This window comes from Panthera pardus, unplaced genomic scaffold (assembly GCF_024362965.1).
Source record: "Panthera pardus isolate Hobbes unplaced genomic scaffold, ASM2436296v1 HiC_scaffold_11, whole genome shotgun sequence".
Taxonomy (NCBI): domain Eukaryota; kingdom Metazoa; phylum Chordata; class Mammalia; order Carnivora; family Felidae; genus Panthera; species Panthera pardus.
Window position 1 is genome coordinate 87,186,463 of NW_026526666.1, and position 19,439 is coordinate 87,205,901.

Genomic DNA, 19,439 nt, shown 5'->3' on the forward strand with positions numbered 1-19,439 from the left:
CTGATCAAGTAGATTTGGAAAGACACCCTGAAAGAAACAGTTGAGAATGAAGTCTTGGAATTGGGAAGGAGAAATCATGTGAGAGTTTTGGGAGGAAAATATTTAGGGAGTTTATCTAAGGACAATATAGAATGATTGAATGAGAGAGATTGAATGAGGCGATAGGCTGGATTCATGGGCTTCTAGGCCTCTGGGTGTGTATCACCCGAGTCTGGTTTGAATAACAGGTGTAGATCTCCAACCAGCTTAGAGCTGTACTTAGCCAAGGGTTCCTCATCTGGGGCTAGAGCAGTCTCGATTCTAGAAAGATGGATCCACGCGGAGAAGCCGTGAAGTTTTTCCACTGTTGGAGTGTTTAGGAGGACTCAACAGGGTCCAGTCCTGACAGGTGCGAGTAGCTTTTTGTCCTGCAAAGAGTCATGATACACTCAATCCCTGGATGTAAGTTTTGGATGTATGTTATGTGAGAAAGAGGGATCAGGTTTTGGGTTGTAATGGTTTTGATGGTCATTAATGGTGGGGACAGTTTGCCCTAGGGATATAACATACTGTGTAATTAGAATAACAAAAAGAAAAAGAAGCCCAACGAAGAGCCCTTTGATAGTTGACAAAAATCTTCCTCCAGCCCAGGAGTTGAACCAATCATTAAAGGAGAGAGAGAGAGAGAGAGAGAGAGAGAGAGAGAGAGATCGTTTAAAGCGCCAATGTGAGTATTTATGTCGGTTAGTAACCCTGTCATACTTTTGCGGTAATCTGGAGTACATACATAACACTGTGTTTTAATAAAGCATAGGTTCCTCCTTGAGCTGCAGTGAGGATATCAAGGATCATCGATTTTGGAGGGCTACCTTTTGAATTTGTGGATAACTGTGAGTTGGGCTTGGTTAAAGATGGCCATTGTATGCTTGGCTAAAGTTCTATTTGCAATTTTCTATCAATAGAGGTAGTTCCCGGGACAAATATGGCTAAGGGATAAAACCATCAAGAAGAGCTCTTTGTTTGAGGTCTAGCCTTAACAATATCCTAATTACGAGGAATCACTGGCAAGTGGGGGAAGGCTCATCTGGGGGTATGGGCTTCCCCAAGTGCATCATCCAATCCAATCGTAAAGAAAGTGGGGCCATCCATTATCTTCATAAGTCCATAGTTAACCCCATGCCGTGGGTATGCTCTGGCTTTTAAGGAGGGATTTTGTCATCCCAGCCACACAGCATCGGTCAAGGTGCTACGTGAGTTACACAGTTGTCGGGGAAGCCATTCCATTTTCCAGCTGTTCAAATAATCATGTGTCAGGGCACCCCAGTGGCTCAGCTGGTTAGGTGTCGGACTTTTGATTTCAGCTCAGGTCATGATCCCAGAGTCACAAGATTGAGCCCTATGTCGGGCTTCAAGCTGGCAGCGTGGAGCCTGTTGGGGTTCTCTCTCCCCTCTCTCCCCCTCTCCTGCTTGTGCTCATGTGCACACACTCTCTCTCTCAAAATAAATAAACTTAAAAAAAAAATCATATGCCCATGGGGTCTTGTTGTAATCCCCACAGAATACCAAGCACGAAGACTGTCTAATCATGAGCTATTGTGGCAATTTCTCTCTGAAGTTTACCTCAAGCTGTCTAGCTTAGGCAAACAACAAACACAAAAGTTCAAAGACAATCAGAACTAGAATTTCGCATCCATAAAGGTGTGTTATTGAAACGTAATTTTTCTTTCTAAAATCACCCTTGGGTGCCTGGGCAGCTCGGTCAGTTAAGCTTCCAACTCTTGGTTTTGGCTCAGGTCATGATCTCACAGTTCATGATACTGAGCCCTGCATCGGGCTCTGTGCTGGACAGCAAGGATTCTCTCTCTGCCTCTCCTCCTGTCCCTCTGTCCCTCCTCCACTTGCACTCTCTCTCTCTCAAAGTAAACTTGAAAAAAATAAAAAAATAAAATCACCCTTATTTCTTGAGATAGCCAAATCAAGACTAGTTTGTCCAAAAAACAAGTCCAATTTTAACAGACTTGGCCTAATTATTTACATAAACTCAACAAGAATAGTGATTGATCATAAAGATCTTTCAAAATTTGCTTTGCTGGAACTTTTCATAAGGAATCTCAATTGAACTCTTAGTAGCCTTTCTAGGCCAGAAGCCAAGCCAAATACTTGCCATCAGACATGCCTGCAATACCTGTAGATTTGGGTGAATTCCTCTTCTCTAGGTCCCCCAAATATCCCAAACTTCCTGCACCTGCCAGAAGTGACATTCTTTACTCACCTGCTAAAGGCTCCTGGGAAATCTGTAAGCAAGGTATCAGGCCAACATTTCCAAAGGGCTTTATTAAGCCTCCAGGGGCACCTGGGTGGCTCAGTTAAGCGGCTGACTTCGGCTCAGGTCATGATCTCATGGCTCGTGAGTTGGAGCCCTGCATCAGGCTCTGTGCTGACAGCTCGGAGCCTGGAGCCTCTTTGTATTCTGTGTCTCCCTCTCTCTCTTACCCTACCCTCTCTCTCTCTCTCTCTCTCTCTCAAAAATAAATAAACATTAAAAAAAAAAAAAGAACCTAGTTCCAAGGGGCTTTATTGGATTCATGTTTCAATAAAGTCAATCTTAGTTCCTTAAAGCTGTCTGGTCATATCTGAACTATGTATGTCTCTCTCAAATATGAAATTCTAGTCAAAGCCTTTGTAAAATAACCAATGTTTCCAATGGTGTCCTGTTATAAGGAGAAAAGATTCTTATTGAACTTATGTAAATAACTATGCTTGTCATGAATGAAAGAATACTTACTGAGACTTTTTGAATTTCAGAGGGCTCAGGTAGAGACAGAAAAATTAAAGGCTTCAATTGTTTTACAAATGAATACTTTATCATATTTCTGTGAGTCATAGATATCTCATGAGAAAGTGTCCTTAATCTGGAAGAGCAAACATTAGAGAGCCAGCAATATTTTAAGCAAGTCACAAAAACCATAATCATTTTCCTCAGTTCATTTAGTTCCATGCTACTAATTTTTGTTCAGTTTGAATGAAGCTTTTTAGTTAGTTCTGGAAGTTCTTAACATTTAAATTTTATGAACTTAAAGATACCAAATACCTATATTTGTCAACATTCTTATGAATCTCCTTGAAGATGAAACATGGTTCTCAAGAGCATCAGAACAATAACTATAAATACAAGGAACTCCAAAATGGACATTGTTAACAATCTGATACGAGAGTTTATTATGATGGAATTGACAAGGAAATTCAGTTATTTCTGTGACACATTGAATCTCTGGGTTGTTAAAAACCTTAGAAAGTTTTAAAGCACATGCCTAAATAGGATTACAGATCATCAAAGACCTGATAAAGACAAAACATAGAAACTGGTTTTTCTGGGCAAAGAAAAGAAAAAACAACTTTGTTCACATTTTCTTATCAAGAGCAGATAACAATCCAAGAAAACTTTGTCTTTTTATGTTTTTGAGTTTATTTATATATTTTTGAGAGAGAGAAAGAGAGCAGGGGAGGGGTAGAGGGAGAAAATCCCAAGCAGTCTCCTCACCGCCAGTGTGGAGCCTGACGTGGGGCTCAAACTCATGAACCATGAGATAGTGATTTGAGCTGAAATCAAGAGTCAGGTGCTTAAATGGCTGAGCCACCCGGGCACCCTGAAAACTGTCTTTTTAACAGAGCGAAAGCAGAATTTCAGTCTTATACCAGTGTACTTTATTTTTTTAAATGTTTATTTATTTATTTTGAGAGAGTGTGTGAGCAAGGTAGGGGCAGAGAGAGAAGGAGAGAGAGAATCCCAAGCAGGCTCCAGGCTGTCAGCACAGAGCCTGATGCAGGACGTGATCCCAGGAACAGTGAGATCATGACCTGAGCTCAAATCAAGAGTCGAACACTAAACTGATTGAGCCACCCAGGTGCCCCTTTAAAATTCACTCATTTTTATCTTAGTCCATCCTGACCACACGTAAAATTCCGTTCCAAAGATTTCCCTTCACAAACCCTGTGCAACTTTCTTTTGCATTCAGATTTTGTCCCAAGCCATTTCTCTCCAAACAACCAGTCTCATTTTATGACAAAATTACTTTCTTTTCTTTCAACAAAAATATATTCCCGTTCCCTAATCTTTCTTACACATTTCTTACTTTCTGACATAGTTTTTCCCCCCTTATTTCCATCAGTCTTAAATACATTTAGCAGAATTTTGAACTAAGAGAACCTTAGTCTTATGGAAACCAATTTGACAACAAATTTCATATTTAAAAAAAAAAAAAGAACCTTAGTCTCCAGTGAAAACTAAGTAGTGACCAATGGTGAATTGTTACACCAGAATTGTTTAGATGGAAAATTTATGAATCAATTCAGCACAAAGCATGTTTTTCAACACACTCAAATATCCTTAGTTCCTCTGCAATAAGAAGTGAAAAACACAAACCTACTTTCAGTAATCAATGCTTTAGCACTCCATTCTATGAGGAAAAGACCTAGATGTCTAACGAGTTCAATCCAATCTATCATCCAAGCAAAACTTTAAAGTTTCAGGTTACCAAAAACGATTTTAACAATTCCCTGTGAAAACTTTGAAAGAGACAAGCCATCGTTTTGCTGACAAACTGCAACAGAGTTAACATGAGCTTACTTGATCTTCAGCAAACCTTGGTAGAATAAGTTTCAATTAGTTTAAATGTTGAATTGTGTTCCACTTTGGTCCACTTAAAAGTTAAGCCGTTTGTTCTCCATTGCCAGTTTTTACCCGGGGCACTGGTGGGGAAATCTGAAGTGAGGGGTGTAAGTCCAAGGGGGTGCTCTTTGCTCCTTGACAGCAAGGGTTGAAGGAAGAGCCAAAGGCACCATAAGCACCAAAAATGGTATACGAACCAGTTGTTCAGGCTGCACCCACGGTGGTGCAGGAACAGGAGGAGGAGAGGGAAGAAGAGGTGAAAGTGCTGCCAGAGGGGAGAGAAAGAGGGTTCCCCGTTCTAAAGCTTGCCAGATGAGCAGATAAGGTCAGATAGATGAACAGACGCCATGTTTTTTCACCAACAAGAAGGAATAGGCAGTTCCTCTCAGGCCAGAGAGGACAGGGAGCTTCCCTGAAACAAAAGGAGTTTCGGCAGCTGCTTGGGAATATTCCTTAGGGTCCTCTTCCCTAAGTAGACTAACCACAGTTGGCTCTAATTATCATAGCTGTTAACCCAGGAAACGAATGAGGGAAAAGCCCCCACATACAGCCAGAATAACCTGGGTCTATGGGAAGGAGGAACAGTGAGAGTCAGTAGCCAGTATCTCAAGAGGTGACTGGTTAGCAGCCAAACATATTCTGCAAGAGGCTCTTAGGTCAAGGTCCCGATTTAGGGCCATGAAACCGAGCAAGACCCAAATGGAACTCCCGACCATTTGGAGCTCCAGCAAAGGAGGTCAAGCTGGGGAAGAGTATCAGAAGAAACAGTTCTGTCAGAGGGCTATACCTCTTGATCTGGGAGTTTGTCAAATTTGTTCCAGCTTTTCAGAACACAGCCCAAGGGTGAGTCCAAAGAAAGAGAGGAGGTTGCATAGTGGGAAAGACTGGCTGCCAATTCTCAAAGGAGTGACCTGCTGGAGGGAATGGAGCTCCCATGCGTGGTCTCAATTTCATTCAGGGCATCCTGCTGACCTGGAAACAGACTGGACCTATAACAGGAGGACTGACCTTTCTGGTGGTGTCCCACCATGGAAAGGGGTTGAAGCAAACAGCATGGCACTTCCTTTTGGGGTGTCCCCTGGTAACAAGTAGAGCCAAGACACGGTTTTGTCCAGACTGAGTGGAAAAAAGGAGGGGGAGAACTCACCACTTGGACTAGGAGCATGTTTGCCTTCAGATCAAGATGATGCTGGATCTGTGGGAACACAGGAAAAGGGGCACAGGCCGAGAGAAGTGAGGTGGCTGAGAGTCAGCCAGTGTCGGGAAAGGTCCCACCTGAGTCCATAAGGTGTGTGGACTCGCTCTGAGTGAGCAGCCAGTTGCACCTGACTTTGGGAACAGGCCTTGGGGACAAAGTGAGAAGGCATTGGAAAGGGGTCCTTAGCCTTTACCAACATGAGCAGTCTGATCTGTTCACTCTCACACCTTCAGAACACACCTGGAAGCCACCCTAACCAGAGGGCTTCGATTGTCTGGGAGGTACTGGGGTTAGGCTACAACGGCTGAAAAGAGAAAGGAAAGGGAGGGAAGGGTCCCTACAAAGAGCTGAGGGGGAAATCCCTCACATTTTCAGACAAGGGCAGTCCAGCCGGTTCTGTCTCCCAGCTTCAGATCCTCACCAAGCAGTAACCCCTGCCCAGGTCCATCAGTTCCCCAAGGAGTGCTAGAGTTGATCCACCAAGGGAAAGTCCCGACAAATTCCTGGAGAATCCGGGGAGAGTTTCAGACTGGCAAAGTCTCCTTGTGCAGTGTTCCCCCAAATGTGTGCGAGGGCGCTACAAAATCTCCCCGTACGAGCCACCAAATGTGGTGTCTAAATGGGGGTGTCTTTCCTGATCAGATGAGGGTCCCCAAATGTGGGGTTACTGATTGGGTGGATGTCAGTGGCCCACAAGGTGACAAGAATTCACCTGAGGCAGAACAAAGGTCATAGAAGTTTATTGAATACACCTGCAAGGAAGTGGTGGCTAGGACAGCAGAGGACAGGCTGTCTTTAAGGAGGCAGTGGGTGGGGGCTGTTTTTAAAGGGGAAAAGTGAGGAGGTATGGTGACATATGGAATCTTCCCCTTTTTTGATAGCCGTGCCTAGTTGTAAGTAGCTCATTGGTCAGGTTAGGGCCTATGGATATTTGAGGTGGGTCACCTGATGGACCTGTCTGTATTCAGCCAGGTGGTTGCCATGGCCCTTTCTACATTCTGTCACTCAAACCTGTTTGCCTAAAGGCAGCCTCTAGACACAGGTGTAACATATTATGCACAACTAAACAAAACAAGCTGTAGAGTTTAATAAACTATCCCATAACGAAATCTTGTGTGGTTACTGTTCAAGTCAAGAAAGAGAACACTGCCAGCCCATAGAAGCCCTCATGTGGCCCCCTCCTTGGAGGTAGCCATGATCCTGTCTTTTTTTTTTTTTTTTATCTTTATTTATTTTTGAGACAGAGAGAAAGAGAGAGAGAGAGAAACATAGCGCAAGTGGAGGAGGGGCAGAGAGAGAGAGGAGACACAGATTCCAAAACAGGCTCCAGGCTCCAAGGTGCCAGCACACAGCCATACACGGGGCTCGAACTCAGGAATGGCGAGATCATGACCTGAGCTGAAGTCAGTTGCTCAATCGACTGAGTCATCCAGGTGCCTCTCTCCTGTCTTTTTGATAGTCACACACTTGCTTTTCTTTATAGTCCTAAAGTGTCTTCCTATAAAAGACCAAAGGAATGTGAAACCAGAAAGAGAGAGGTTTTCATCATTTTGAAATCACAAGAATCAGTATTACAACCTGTCCATATTCTGCCCCCAGGTTTCTTCTCCAGGTTACTGATAACGTGAGAAACAGGCATATCAGTCCACTATCTCATCATTTATCAGAGAGAGGAGGAAAGGCAGTCAAGGCTAGTAGTCAGTTAAAGTTTAAATTCTAGGGAGGTATCTCTTGATTGCAAATGAGAAGATCTCCACCTTGCCACACAAAGTGCTCTGCTTATCCTTCCAAACCAGAACACTTAAGGGTGGTAAAAAGGGTTATTGATCAAAAGATTCCTTTAAGATCAGGCTGTAAGAGAGGAAACAGTCTTCTGAGGGGTTATTCCAATGAATCTTCAACACGGTTCCATAGGCTGCTGCATTAGAACCACCAGAAGAGGTTTATTTTTCCCTAAACCTCTAATTCTGGAAAATTTCAAACATGGAAAAGTAGAGGGAATAGTATCACCTACCCATCGGTCAGTTTCGACAGTTATTGACATTTGTTTCTTCTCTATCATTACCCACTCCCTACACTGGTGTTATTTGGGGCAAATCCCAGATATTGTATCATTTTATCCTTCAATAGTTTAGATAAAGGTTCTTTAAAAAATCAAATGACTACACCATAAAAAATGAACAATAATTTCACAACAGCATCGAACACTGAGGTTTTAAACATATAGATTCTCAGATTCCTCCCCAGACCTACAGTCAGACTTGCTGTGGAATGTGGGAACATATATATATATATATATATATATATATATATATATATATATATGTTAAGTTTATTTGTTTATTTTGAGACAGAGAGAGAGAGTGTGCAAGCATACTCGAGTGGGCTTGAGTGAGCATGAGCACTGGGAGGGGCAGAGAGAGAGGGAGAGAGAGAACTTCAACCAAGGTCTGTACCATTAGCACAGAGTCCAACATGGAGCCCTATATATATATATATATATATATATATATATATATATATATAATTTTTAAAATTTTTTTTAATGTTTATTTATTTTTGAGAGAGAGGGAGAGACAGTGCAGGTGGGGGAGGGGCATAGAGAGAGAGGGAGACACAGAATCCTAAGCAGGCTCCAGGCTTTGAGTTGTCAGCACAGACCCTGATGAGGGGCTTGAACCCACTAACTGTGAGATCATGACCTGAGCCGAAGTCAGGCGCTTAACCGACTGAGCCACCCAGGCGCCCCGTGTATGTATCATTTTTTTAAATTAACTAGGCTCCACGCCTAGGGTGGAGCCCAACGTGGGGCTTGAACTCATGACCCTGAGATCGAGACCTAAGCTGGGACCAAGTTAGACATTTAACTGACTGAGCCACCCAGGCACCCCTGGAGTCTACATTTATTTATTTATTTATTTATTTATTTATTTATTTATTTTTAATTAAAAAAAAAATTTTTTTTTTAACGTTTATTTTTGAGACAGAGAGAGACAGAGCATGAACGGGGGAGGGTCAGAGAGAGGGAGACACAGAATCTGAAACAGGCTCCAGGCTCTGAGCTGTCAGCACAGAGCCCGATGCGGGGCTTGAACTCACGAACTGCGAGATCATGACCTGAGCCAAAGTCGGCCGCTTAACCGACTGAGCCACCCAGGCACCCCTGGAGTCTACATTTTTGAAACAACATTCCTCAGGTTGAGGTATGAGAACTGCTATGTCATTCACATAGGCCTTCTTGGCGATTTCTGGAGCCAGGTATATAATACAAATGGGCCTAGTGCTTCTGCAGTATATCAAAGTCTTGACTGGTCAAACTTCTGCAAATCAATTAAAATGTATCTTGGGAAGTTTTAATTAAAAAAAATTTTTTTTACATTTATTTATTTTTGAGAGACAGAGCACAAGTGGGGGAGGGGCAGAGAAAGAATGAGACACAGAATCCGAAGCAGGCTCCAGGCTCTGAGCTATCAGCACAGAGCCCAACATGAGGCTCGAACCTATGAACCGTGAGATCGTGACCTGAGCGGAAGTCAGATCCTTAACCAACTGAGCCACTCAGGTGCCCCTTGGAAAGTTTTAATTGAAAGGAAATCTGGCAGGGAAGCCTGGATAGCTCAGTTGGTTGGGCTTCCGACTCTTGATTTCGGCTCAGGTCATGATCCCAGAATCCTGGGATCAAGCCTTGAGTTGGGCTTTGCTCTGAGCACTGAACACGGAGCCTGCTTAAGATTCTCTCTCTCTCTCTCTCTCTCTCTCTCTCTCTCTCTCTCTCTTTCCCCCCTCCCTCTGCCCTGTGTACACTCTCTCAAAAACAAAATGGAAAAAAGAAAAAATAAAAGAAATATGGCATATTTTTTTAAAATAAAATGAATATATTCATCTGGGTCCAATTTGTAAATCTGCATTTATTGAAAATTTACAATGTGCTCTGCACTGAAGGGAACAAGAGGGATGTTTAAAAATGTGTGTTTTTAAATTTTTTTAAAAGTTTATTTATTTCCTTTTGAGAGAGAGAGAGCGATCATGAGCAGGGGAGGGTCAGAGAGAGGGAGACACAGAATCCAAAGCAGGCTCCAGGCTCTGAGCTGTCAGCACAGAACCTCACATGGGGCTCAAACCCACCAACCACGAGATCATGACCTGAGCCGAAGTTGACATTTAACCAACTGCGCCACCCAGGTGCCCCTAAAAATATGCTTTTTAAGCGTAAACATTTTGCCAACAAATAAGTTATAAGATTCAGATTGAGTTGATTTGAACCTGCATTTTAACACCTTTTCCAGGTAATGCTGGGCCTGCTGGTTCTTGGACTATACCAGGAAAGCTAGGAAGTTAAGGTAAAGGTTTTTCTCACTCAGAGTCCAGAGAAGGTAGAAAGGCACTCACCGGGGACCTGATCTAGGCAGGCATGGTCCTGCCACCCTCACTCCCTTCACTTAGCCCCCAAATAATATTACTCTTGTCGAGGAGAGACTGAAGGAACCCCTCTTTGTTCCCAGTGGTATGGGCAGGAGGTTTGCACCCTAGACTCTTGTCTCTGAGAAGGGACATAGCCAAGCTATGGTCCTCTAGACTGAAGGCACTGGGGATGATGGAGTGACTGGCCAGGGAGGTCACCAGTCCAAAGTTCTTTCTATATAATGGGCCCCTATCAGAGTCCAGCCATAAGGCCAGGCCATAAGGTCCCTACCTCCCAGGAACCGCTGTGAGAGGACCAAGCTTAAAGTGGGCGAGGCACCAAGCCAACAGGCCGGCTTCTCAGGCGGGACATTAGCACGGGACCTTTCCTGGGGCACCTTCCTGGCGCTCCTGTGAACTGTTGCAGGGCAGGGAAGGGAGGATGGTGGTGGTGTCCACTCGGCGCACATGGTGACCGCTGCTGAAGGGCCACAGTGCTCTACATAGGGGTGGGGATAAAGCCACTGCAGATTCTAATCAGGGTGCGCGGGAGGGCAGGAACTGGCGCTGCTTCGTTGGCTAGGATGGGCCGATCAGTCAGTCACAGCCAGTCCTAAGAAGGGCTCCTGTCCCAGCCCCAGGGCAGGCATATCCGGCCCCCAGGAGACCCCTAGTCTGAGCGGAAGAACGCAGCCGACCGCAGGAGTCTCCAGTCCGAGGGGAAGACACACCAAGCCTCAGGAGCCACGTTCTGGCTCTCAGGGGACCCAAAGCAGATTTCCACGAACCGAGGTCCGAGAACTTCTCGGCGGGATGCGGCCAGCTGCGCGCGGGGAAGAGTGCGCGCAGCCGTCGCCCAGTCCTGAGTCAGGCCCTGTCGGCTCCTCGGGCCCCAGGGGCGCCGGGGACGGGGTGCTCTGGGGCAGCGCCGGGGCACTCTTTGCAGCCGGTCACCCCTCCCCCTTCCCCGCGGGCTTTTGCACACGACGCGCCGCGGGCCGCTTCACACGGGGTGGCCGGGGCCGGATAAAGCGGGCGGGCGCGGGGCGCAGCGGCGGGCGCGGACGGGCTGGAGCGGCCGGAGCTGCAGCCGGACGGCCCCAGGGCGGCCCGGGCGGGAGCTGCCGCGCCAAGCAGCGGGCGGCCGAGAGGCGCGGGCGCAGGGGCCCCGGGAGCGGCGCGCGGGGCCCTCCCGGCAGGTGGGTGCGCGCTGCGCAGCGTCCCGCGCGCAACTTCCAGGGCGCCCTGGGCCCCGAGGCCGCGCGCGGCTTCCCGGACCCAGCGCAGGGCGCGCGGGGCCGCATGGAGCCCACGGAGAGGCAGCATCTGATGGACGCCAGGCCCGGAGCCCGGTAAGGCGAGAGCTTGGGGAGGAGCGGGGATTTGAGCGGCATCGGACGCATCTCCCGGTTTGCAGTTTCCAGTGGATGGTTTTGCGGGAGGCTTGAAACGGGACCACACAGAAGGGACGGGAGGTTGGGGGAAGCGAGGGAAGGGAAAACCGAGCGTGGGCACGAGATCATCCCTCCCTCACGGCTGAGCACAGATCCTGACCCCTCGCGCGTTAGTGTGCGGTGGCAAGCCTGGAGCCCCGCCCCTGGCCCGACACTTTGCCCCCGGGCAGCCCCGCCCTGGGAGGCCCTGTGTCCCCAAGTGCGCAAGAGGAGGGTCTGCCCTTCTCCGGAGCCTGAACTGCCTTCCTTCTCCGTGCTTGATTGCACTGGCCCCGCCCCTTGCCCAGTTCCCAAGGTCTTTGCCGCCTCCAGGCGCTGAGAGAGGTGGGGGAGGAGGGAACACCGTGGACCAAGACCCCAAGACTCCTGGACTGGTCATTTCCCCAGCACCCCACTCCAAACACGAGTTTCTGGTTACTCCTCAGAGACTGTCGAGCTTGGAATGTCCATAACTATTCTTTTAATTGGACACATGGGAACGCCAAGGACTGGAGTCAGCCCTCCTTGCCCCCATCTCAGAGCTGAGTCTCCCCTCTCTTTTCTTCCTTGGCCAGGTCTTACACTGGATCTCTGTGGCAGGAGGGGGCCGGCTGGATCCCTCTGCCCGCACCTGGCCTGGACTTGCAGGCTATTGAGCTAGCCGCTGAGAGCAACCATTACTGTCATGCCCAGAAGGGTCCTGACAGTCACTTTGACTCCAAGAAGGAGCAGGCCCGGCGACAGCTTTATGTGGCCTCTGCCATCTGCCTGGTGTTCATGATTGGGGAAGTCATTGGTAAGGACTTTTGTGCTAATTAAATGAAATTGGGAGCATGGATAGTCTGGATGATCCAAAAAGCTTTTCTCCTGGATGTTCCTAGTAATATTAATACTAATAGCCCCAGGGCGCTGGCTGGCTCAGTTGGTAGAACATGCAAAGGCACAGATGGGCTGGAGCAGCCAGAGCAGCAGCTGGAGGGCCCCAGGGTAGCCCTGGCTGGAGTCTCAGGGTCTCAAGTTCAAGCCTCATGTTGGCTGTGGGGCCTACTTAATTAAAAAAAAAACAAAAAACAAAAAACAAAAAAAAAAACCAAACCGAATAGCCCCATTTATTGAATGTTCATAATGCTGAGTCTTTTATATACATGTTATCTCATCCAGTCCTCGCAACTTTGTACTGTCACGTGGGTGTTAATATTCTTATTTTACAGATGATGAAACTGAGGCACATTAGGGTTGAGTAATTTGCCCAAGATCATGCACAACTTGTGTGTAAGGGATGGCCTGAATGCCTAGAAGGAAAGAGCATTTACCGAGTGCCTACTATGCTTTCCAGGGCATATTTGAACTTGATTTTCACAGTCACCCTCTAAGTAGATCGTGTCCGTCCCATTTCACAGATAGAAGTTGAAGCTCAGAGAAAGTAAGTCCCTTGCCTATGGTTCAACAGCAAACGGGTGGAGAGGTCCCAAATCCACGGTCTTTTTCCAGAGTCCATGGTTTCCCTGCTGCACACACAGTCTGGGAAGGTGACTTCATGGGGGAGCTGATAAGGACCCCCCCCCATGTCCCTGGTCCTGCCCTTGCAGGTGGGTATCTAGCACATAGCTTGGCAGTCATGACCGACGCAGCCCACTTGCTCACTGACTTTGCCAGCATGCTCGTCAGCCTCTTTTCTCTCTGGATGTCCTCCCGACCGGCCACCAAGACCATGAACTTCGGCTGGCAGCGAGCTGGTGAGGACCCTGGTCAGGGTTGCAAGAGAAAGCCGGTCAAGACGTGGGTTCTTTGGTGGCTGCAGTAGGGTGGGTCCCTGAGCGAGGCCAAGAAGGTGACGGGTTGGGGATGTCAGTCTCGGCTTCTATCCTTTGGTAGCTCCCGGTCCAATGGGGGAGCCCTGGTTCCCTGTCCTCTTGGAACTTCTAGTCTGCAGGGAAGGAGAGCTCACTTTCCTAAGAAATGAAATGGTCACACTTCAAGAACAAATGACCATGGCCTTAATGCTGCACATAATTCCATGGGTCAACTCTCGGGGGAGGGAAAGGTCCTCAAAGCCTTCTGGAAGACAGAGGCTTTAAACCCCCTTTAGTCCATCTCTGGGCTGCACTGTCATTCTCCTCTTGGTGGGAGATGGCCTAGTCTCTCCTCAGAAGCCTCAGTTTGTCAGCTGAGCAATGGGTACCTATTGTAGTAAGTCAGTTTCTTTACATGTAAAACAAAAGGGGTTGACCCAGATGACTTCTTAAGGTCCTTCTAGCTCTGACATCCTCTGATGTATGAGTGGTGAGGTAAGGTACAACCATGCCAGCCATACCTTTAGCGGAGTCCCGGTGGACCCAGGCCCTGACTTTGTAGGGAGGGGGCTGGTGGATCATGGAGGGATGGGGAGGCCTCCTCAGTCTTAGGGCCCCATGCTAAGATTGGTGGTGGGGTTTGGGTTCTTTCTTAGAGATCCTGGGAGCCCTGCTGTCTGTACTATCCATCTGGGTCGTGACTGGAGTGCTGGTGTTCCTGGCAGTGGAGCGACTGATCTCTGGGGACTATGAGGTCGAGGGGGGCACCATGCTGATCACATCGGGCTGTGCTGTGGCTGTGAATATCATGTGAGTGTGACCTCGGTTCCCTATGAGTCCCCCGTCCTCGTGCTTTTCACGCACACATCTGCATGCCTGCTCTCAGTGGAAGGAGGCCACGGATGGGCCACAGGACCAGAACTTCTCAGGTGGTCTGAGCTCTGGCAGCTGGGACACCTTAGTCCTGCCTTAGACCAAGGCTGAGGCCACTGAGGGCTCTGAGTCTGGGGCTGCATCAACTCCACCACTAACCCCTCCCCCCATATGTGTGAGTGAATAAACTGGGAACCTTCATGTCTGAAATGGGGAAGGTGAGTCTAGTTCTTATAGGAGCACATTTTCCTAAGGGCCCTTAGGGGTCCAAGTCCTTTTTCGAAGCTGGTGTGCCTGAAGTTGGTCTCGGTGAGAAGCAGGGTGTGTGGAGCACGGGGGTCTTGTTTGGGCTTTCTCTCCGTTGCTCAGTGGTCTTGGGCAAGCCACTTCCCTCTCTGGGCCTCAACTTCCCCATCTGTGACATGGGTGGGGGGAACTAGATGACCTCCATGGTGTCCTCCTGTTCCAAGATTTGGCATCTTTGTGCCCAGATCCAGCCTGGCACTGGAGTTGAGCCCATTCTCCTGTAGTGCTCTGGACCAAGGCAAGTGGGTTGGGCTCCTCACAAGGCAAAAGGAGCAAGCAGTCTGGGGGTGAGGATTTTTGTCCCACAGGAAGGCCAGCCCTATGGGTGGCCTCTACCTGCTAGGTCAGCGAGCCCCTCGGCTTTGTCTCTGCTTCTGTAGAATGGGGCTGACTCTTCACCAGTCTGGCCACGGGCACAGCCACGACACCAGCCAGCAACAGGAGAACCCCAGTGTCCGAGCTGCCTTTATCCATGTGGTTGGAGATTTTCTGCAGAGCTTAGGCATCTTGGTGGCAGCCTATATTTTATACTTCAAGGTCAGAGCTGGGGACAGAGGGAGGTGGGCCGGGGGGTTGGGGTGGGCAGGGGAGTGTAAGTTATCCGGGGGCTCCTGTCTACACGTGGCCCTTTCCAGGTTCTAGCTCCCTCCCAGCTGTGTGGGGAGAGGGAAGGAACATTCACCCAAATGCCTTCCAAGCGTCAGTGATCTTCACAACAATCCCGAAGAGCGGGTGGTGGTGTTTTCGGCAGCTCGGAAAGGCTCAGTGACTTGGATGGTGTCACACAGCTGGGAAATTGTGGAGCCAGATTCAAACCCAGGCCTGCGTGCTGCCAATGCCTGGGCATTGTCCATCACATAGCGGCCGAGTGATGTAGTGGAAAGAGCCAGGCATTGGGGTTGAAGCCTGGCTCCACTCTTTGCTAGCTGGGTGATGTAGTCCTTTGCTCTAACTGATCTTCAATTTTTCCATCTATAAAATGAGATGTTGGGCCATTGGCATCAAGATTCCTTTTAGTTCCGTCCACATCTCAGTCCCTTGGGTAAGGAAGTATGGGAAGGGACCGTGCCTTATCCTGAGCTGTGATCTGTCCTGTCCCTTCTTCTGGACACAGGATAAAAGGTGGAGAACTGGGAGGCAGAGCCAGGGTGAGGCTTGTGCCCACCACGCAGAGAGCACCCCTCTCCCTGACTCAGCACTGGGTGGGAAGGGAGAGGGAGGCTGAGGTGTTGAGTGATGAGACCAAGCTCCGCCTTCCCCTTTTTCTGCAGCCAGAGTACAAGTATGTAGACCCCATCTGCACCTTCCTCTTCTCCATCCTGGTCTTGGGGACGACCTTGACCATCCTGAGAGATGTGATCCTGGTGCTGATGGAAGGTAACCTGGGCGTGGGGCTCCCCTTTTGTTCTTGGCTCTCCAGCTCTAACAGGTTTGGGGGGAGAGGGCAGGGGAGTCCCAGCACATTGGCAGGGAGCCAGGGTCTGGAGCCTGGCACAGGCTGGAACACCTCCTGGGGCCCCAGGCCAGTCTTGGCATCGAGCTGAGCCCTCAGGTGTGGCTGTTCCTAGAAACGTCCCTGGGACCAGACCGTGCTTTCCTTCCCTCTAGCCCCACGGTGTCCCCTCCCTGCTGGGATGTGTCCTCCCTGCCTAATCAGGTAACTTCTAAGTAGCACTTGGTGCTCCGCAGCCTTCCCTCAGGCCCCTCCTCAGTCATTGACCTTCCCCGCGGCAGAGAAAGGGGCGAGGATTCTGCTTCCATTGCAGAGGAGGCACACTGACTGAGGCTGAGAAAAAAAAGTGGTGGGTGTTGGACAAGCCTACCAAATCCACTCCAGCTTAGTGCCTTCCCTTCTGAGGCCTCTGCCTCGGGAGCGGATGGCCGGGCTCTAAGGGCTTCCTTAGCGCTGACCGATGGTCTGCCCCGAGTTTCCACATTCACCAGCTTTCTTGTGCCCCAGGGTCTTGGGTCATGGGGCTCAGTGTGGCCAGGGTCAGTCTGAAGTTGGATGCTGGTTTGGAGTCAGCACGAGTTATCTGGCTACGGGTCAGAGCATTTTCTCCAAGAATGTGACTGACCCAGATACGAGTGATAATGCTGATGCCTCATGTGGGTGTAGGGGTCCCCAGTTTGCCTTCTGTCTTTCTTCCTTCCATTCCAAAAAAAAGTTTTCACTGGACACCTGTTATGGGCCAGGCACTGTTCTAGGCACTGAGGACATGGTGGTAAATAAAACCGACTGTCCTGCTCTCATGGAGTTTCCATTTTAGAGGGGGGCACAGGCAGGAAACGAACAAGATAATTGCAGACAGAATCAAGTGTGAAGAGAAAATACAAAAGGATGATATGATGGAGATCATTTGGGAGGCGGGGCAACACCAGATCTCCTGGCCAAAGCGGTTGTCTCTGAGGAGACAACACGTGAACAGCAGAAAACAGCACTGGGGGTGGGGGTGGGGGAGCAGTTTCCTTCAGCCCCTGTCCCTGCCACCCTCAGGGACCCCCAAGGGTGTGGACTTCACAGCTGTACGGGATCTGCTGCTGTCCGTGGAAGGGGTGGAAGCCTTGCACAGCCTGCATATTTGGGCACTGACCGTGTCCCAGCCCGTGCTGTCTGTCCACATCGCCATCGGTGAGTGGTCAGGATACTCAGGGCAGGGTGAGCGAGAGGCTGCCAGAGGTCTGGGGCCATCCCCGAAGCAGCCAACGACCTCAGATGTTTGCTGGTGTGCATTGAACCTGGCCCCATGCTGAGTACTTTATAGACATGATTTCATTTGATCATCACAACCCCATTTATAGATGAGGAGGCTGGGGCTGGGGCTGGGGTGGGTGGTCAAGTCACTTGTCCGGGCTTTTACAGCTAACAGGTGGCAGAGAAAGGACTCTTAGCCTTAAATAAAGCCAGTGCTTTCCCTGCTCTTGCAGGATTGCGCCAGGTATGGGGACCGGGAGGTTGCCTGATGCAGGAGTGGCCTCTGGGGGTTTCTTGATGCCTGTATCCTGTGCTGCTGGGGGTAGGGAATGTGATAGCCTCCCGATTGCTCCTAAGGGCCCAAGAGTGAGTAAATGTTCTCTGGTCCCTCCCCTGGGGTGTCCTCTTGGCCCCCAGCTCAGAATGCAGACGCCCAGGTCGTGCTGAAGGCAGCCAGCACCTGCCTGCAGGGCAAGTTCCACTTCCACACTATGACCATCCAGATTGAAGACTACTCTGAGGACATGAAGGACTGTCAGGCGTGCCAAGGCCCCTCGGACTGACTGCCTGGCCAGGTGCCAACGGAGCCATGGCCAGGACCTGCAGGTGGTGGGGCGGAGTGTCCCCCAGGCCCAGCCAGAACGCTGCCTATCCTGGCTGTGTTATAAAGCAGGTCCCTCTCCTGACCTCTGCTCTGTGTTCAGCGTGGAGGAACTGTTTCCTGCCTCCCCCATCTGACTATAGCCAGTTAAAGGATGAAGACGGCAAGTGTAAAGCTACTATGACCCAGCCCTTCCAGCTTCTGGATTGGTGCCTGGCAGGGCTGGGTCTGGGCCTAATCCTCAGCTAAAGCTTTCCTACCACCAGCCTCAGGAAAGGTGGTGAGGCACAGTGAGGAGTGACAGAGGGGAGACTGGCCTCAATGTCCCCTTGCCCACTGTCTTATTCCCCCCTTCAGTCTGTCTGGCCTTTGCCTTATGGATCTACGCAGAAGCCCCGGGACAGTCTGTCCCTCTGCCTATAACGATATGGTTTAAGGAGACCTTGGGGGTTGGGAGTTGAGAGCACCCCGCACGCTTACACATGTCCCCCCTGAGAAGGGGAAACCGGGAGGGAACCTGAGGCCTGTCTGTGCCTTCGTCACTTCAGCTGTGAGCCAAATGTGTCTCTTTCCTGGAGGGAGGAGGCTTCTGACCAGGTAGGGGCCTGGCTGCTTTCTTCTTTCCTTATTCCTCCAGCTCGGGCACGTGTGCGAACACAATGATGCCTTTGCCACTGGTGGGGGGGGGGGGGGGGGAGGGACAGCAGGGGCTTCAGCTTGGGTCCTGCCCTAACAGCTCCACAGCCCCTGGGCCAGCTCTGAAGCTGGCCCAGCCTACCCTGCTCAGAACTTGAGCATGGGCGACAACAGATGGGGAGATGGTGGCTTCCTGAGGTGTATGCAGACTCCCAAGTCAGGGGCAGCTTGTGTTTCCGAGACAAAGAGGGGAGACCTGTGCCCAGTCTCCCAGGGAAGGCAGAACACCCAGTCATATGGTGGCCCTGGGTTTTACAAGCCAGTGCCCTCATCCGAGAATAAGAGACTACGAATGAACCTACATCACAGGGTTGTTGCCAGGACTGGAGCCAAAGCCTTTTAAGCCCGTGGTGTTCCTGGAAGAGCGGTTACTTTGATCATCAGGCTGGAAAGGTGCAGCATGAGGCTGACTCACCGGGGAGCCAGGTGGGCTGCCCAGGGGCAGCACTGACTTGATCTTGACTCTGCCCGGATTCAGGACTGGAAGAGGAGGGGTTGGTCACTCGCCTTCCCCTGTGAACCTCTTTCTTCCCCTCTGTGAAATAACCTCTTTGTGCCTTTCAGGTATGGCCATCCAGGCTTACCTGTGATCTAGGTCAGTAGGTTCTTCAGCCCCTCAAAATCCGTGGGAAGTCATGTGGCTCGGAAGTGTGTGTGTGTGTGTGTGGGGGGGTGGGTACTGCAGATGGCTGTGTTCTATTCTACTCCAATCTCTGGAGAAGCAAACCCTCTCTCCCCTGCAGCCACTGCAGGCCCCAGGAACCTGGATCTTGATCTCTACTGGGTGTCAAATCC

General features: G+C 49.7%; 1 protein-coding gene across 5 annotated transcripts; it reads left to right on the forward strand.

Moving 5' to 3' along the window:
• The first annotated feature begins 10,796 nt into the window (after positions 1-10,796).
• On the forward strand, positions 10,797-19,234 carry SLC30A2 (solute carrier family 30 member 2). Of its 5 annotated transcripts, none has more exons than XM_019432534.2 (9): positions 10,797-11,599; positions 12,256-12,476; positions 13,270-13,416; positions 14,130-14,283; positions 15,033-15,189; positions 15,924-16,029; positions 16,261-16,309; positions 17,150-17,284; positions 17,770-17,909. In XM_019432534.2, the coding sequence occupies exons 1-9, from the start codon at positions 11,061-11,063 to the stop codon at positions 17,792-17,794; spliced, it is 1,533 nt and encodes a 510-aa protein (XP_019288079.2). In that variant the 5' UTR covers positions 10,797-11,060; the 3' UTR covers positions 17,795-17,909. The 5 variants fall into 5 exon arrangements, with proteins under 5 accessions (XP_019288079.2, XP_019288078.2, XP_019288080.2 ...); XM_019432532.2 differs by having other exon boundaries at positions 10,803-11,599; positions 17,765-19,234; XM_019432533.2 differs by lacking the exon at positions 16,261-16,309 and having other exon boundaries at positions 10,800-11,599; positions 17,770-19,234.
• Positions 19,235-19,439: the final 205 nt, after the last annotated feature.

Bases quoted from the DNA above. Each gene is read 5' to 3' on its own strand.
- SLC30A2 (XM_019432531.2), top strand. From the start codon at position 11,061: ATGCGGCCAGCTGCGCGCGGGGAAGAGTGCGCGCAGCCGTCGCCCAGT. The intron at 11,600-12,255 runs GTAAGGCGAGAG...TTCCTTGGCCAG, and splicing joins GACGCCAGGCCCGGAGCCCG to GTCTTACACTGGATCTCTGT. The intron at 13,417-14,129 runs GTGAGGACCCTG...GTTCTTTCTTAG, and splicing joins CTTCGGCTGGCAGCGAGCTG to AGATCCTGGGAGCCCTGCTG.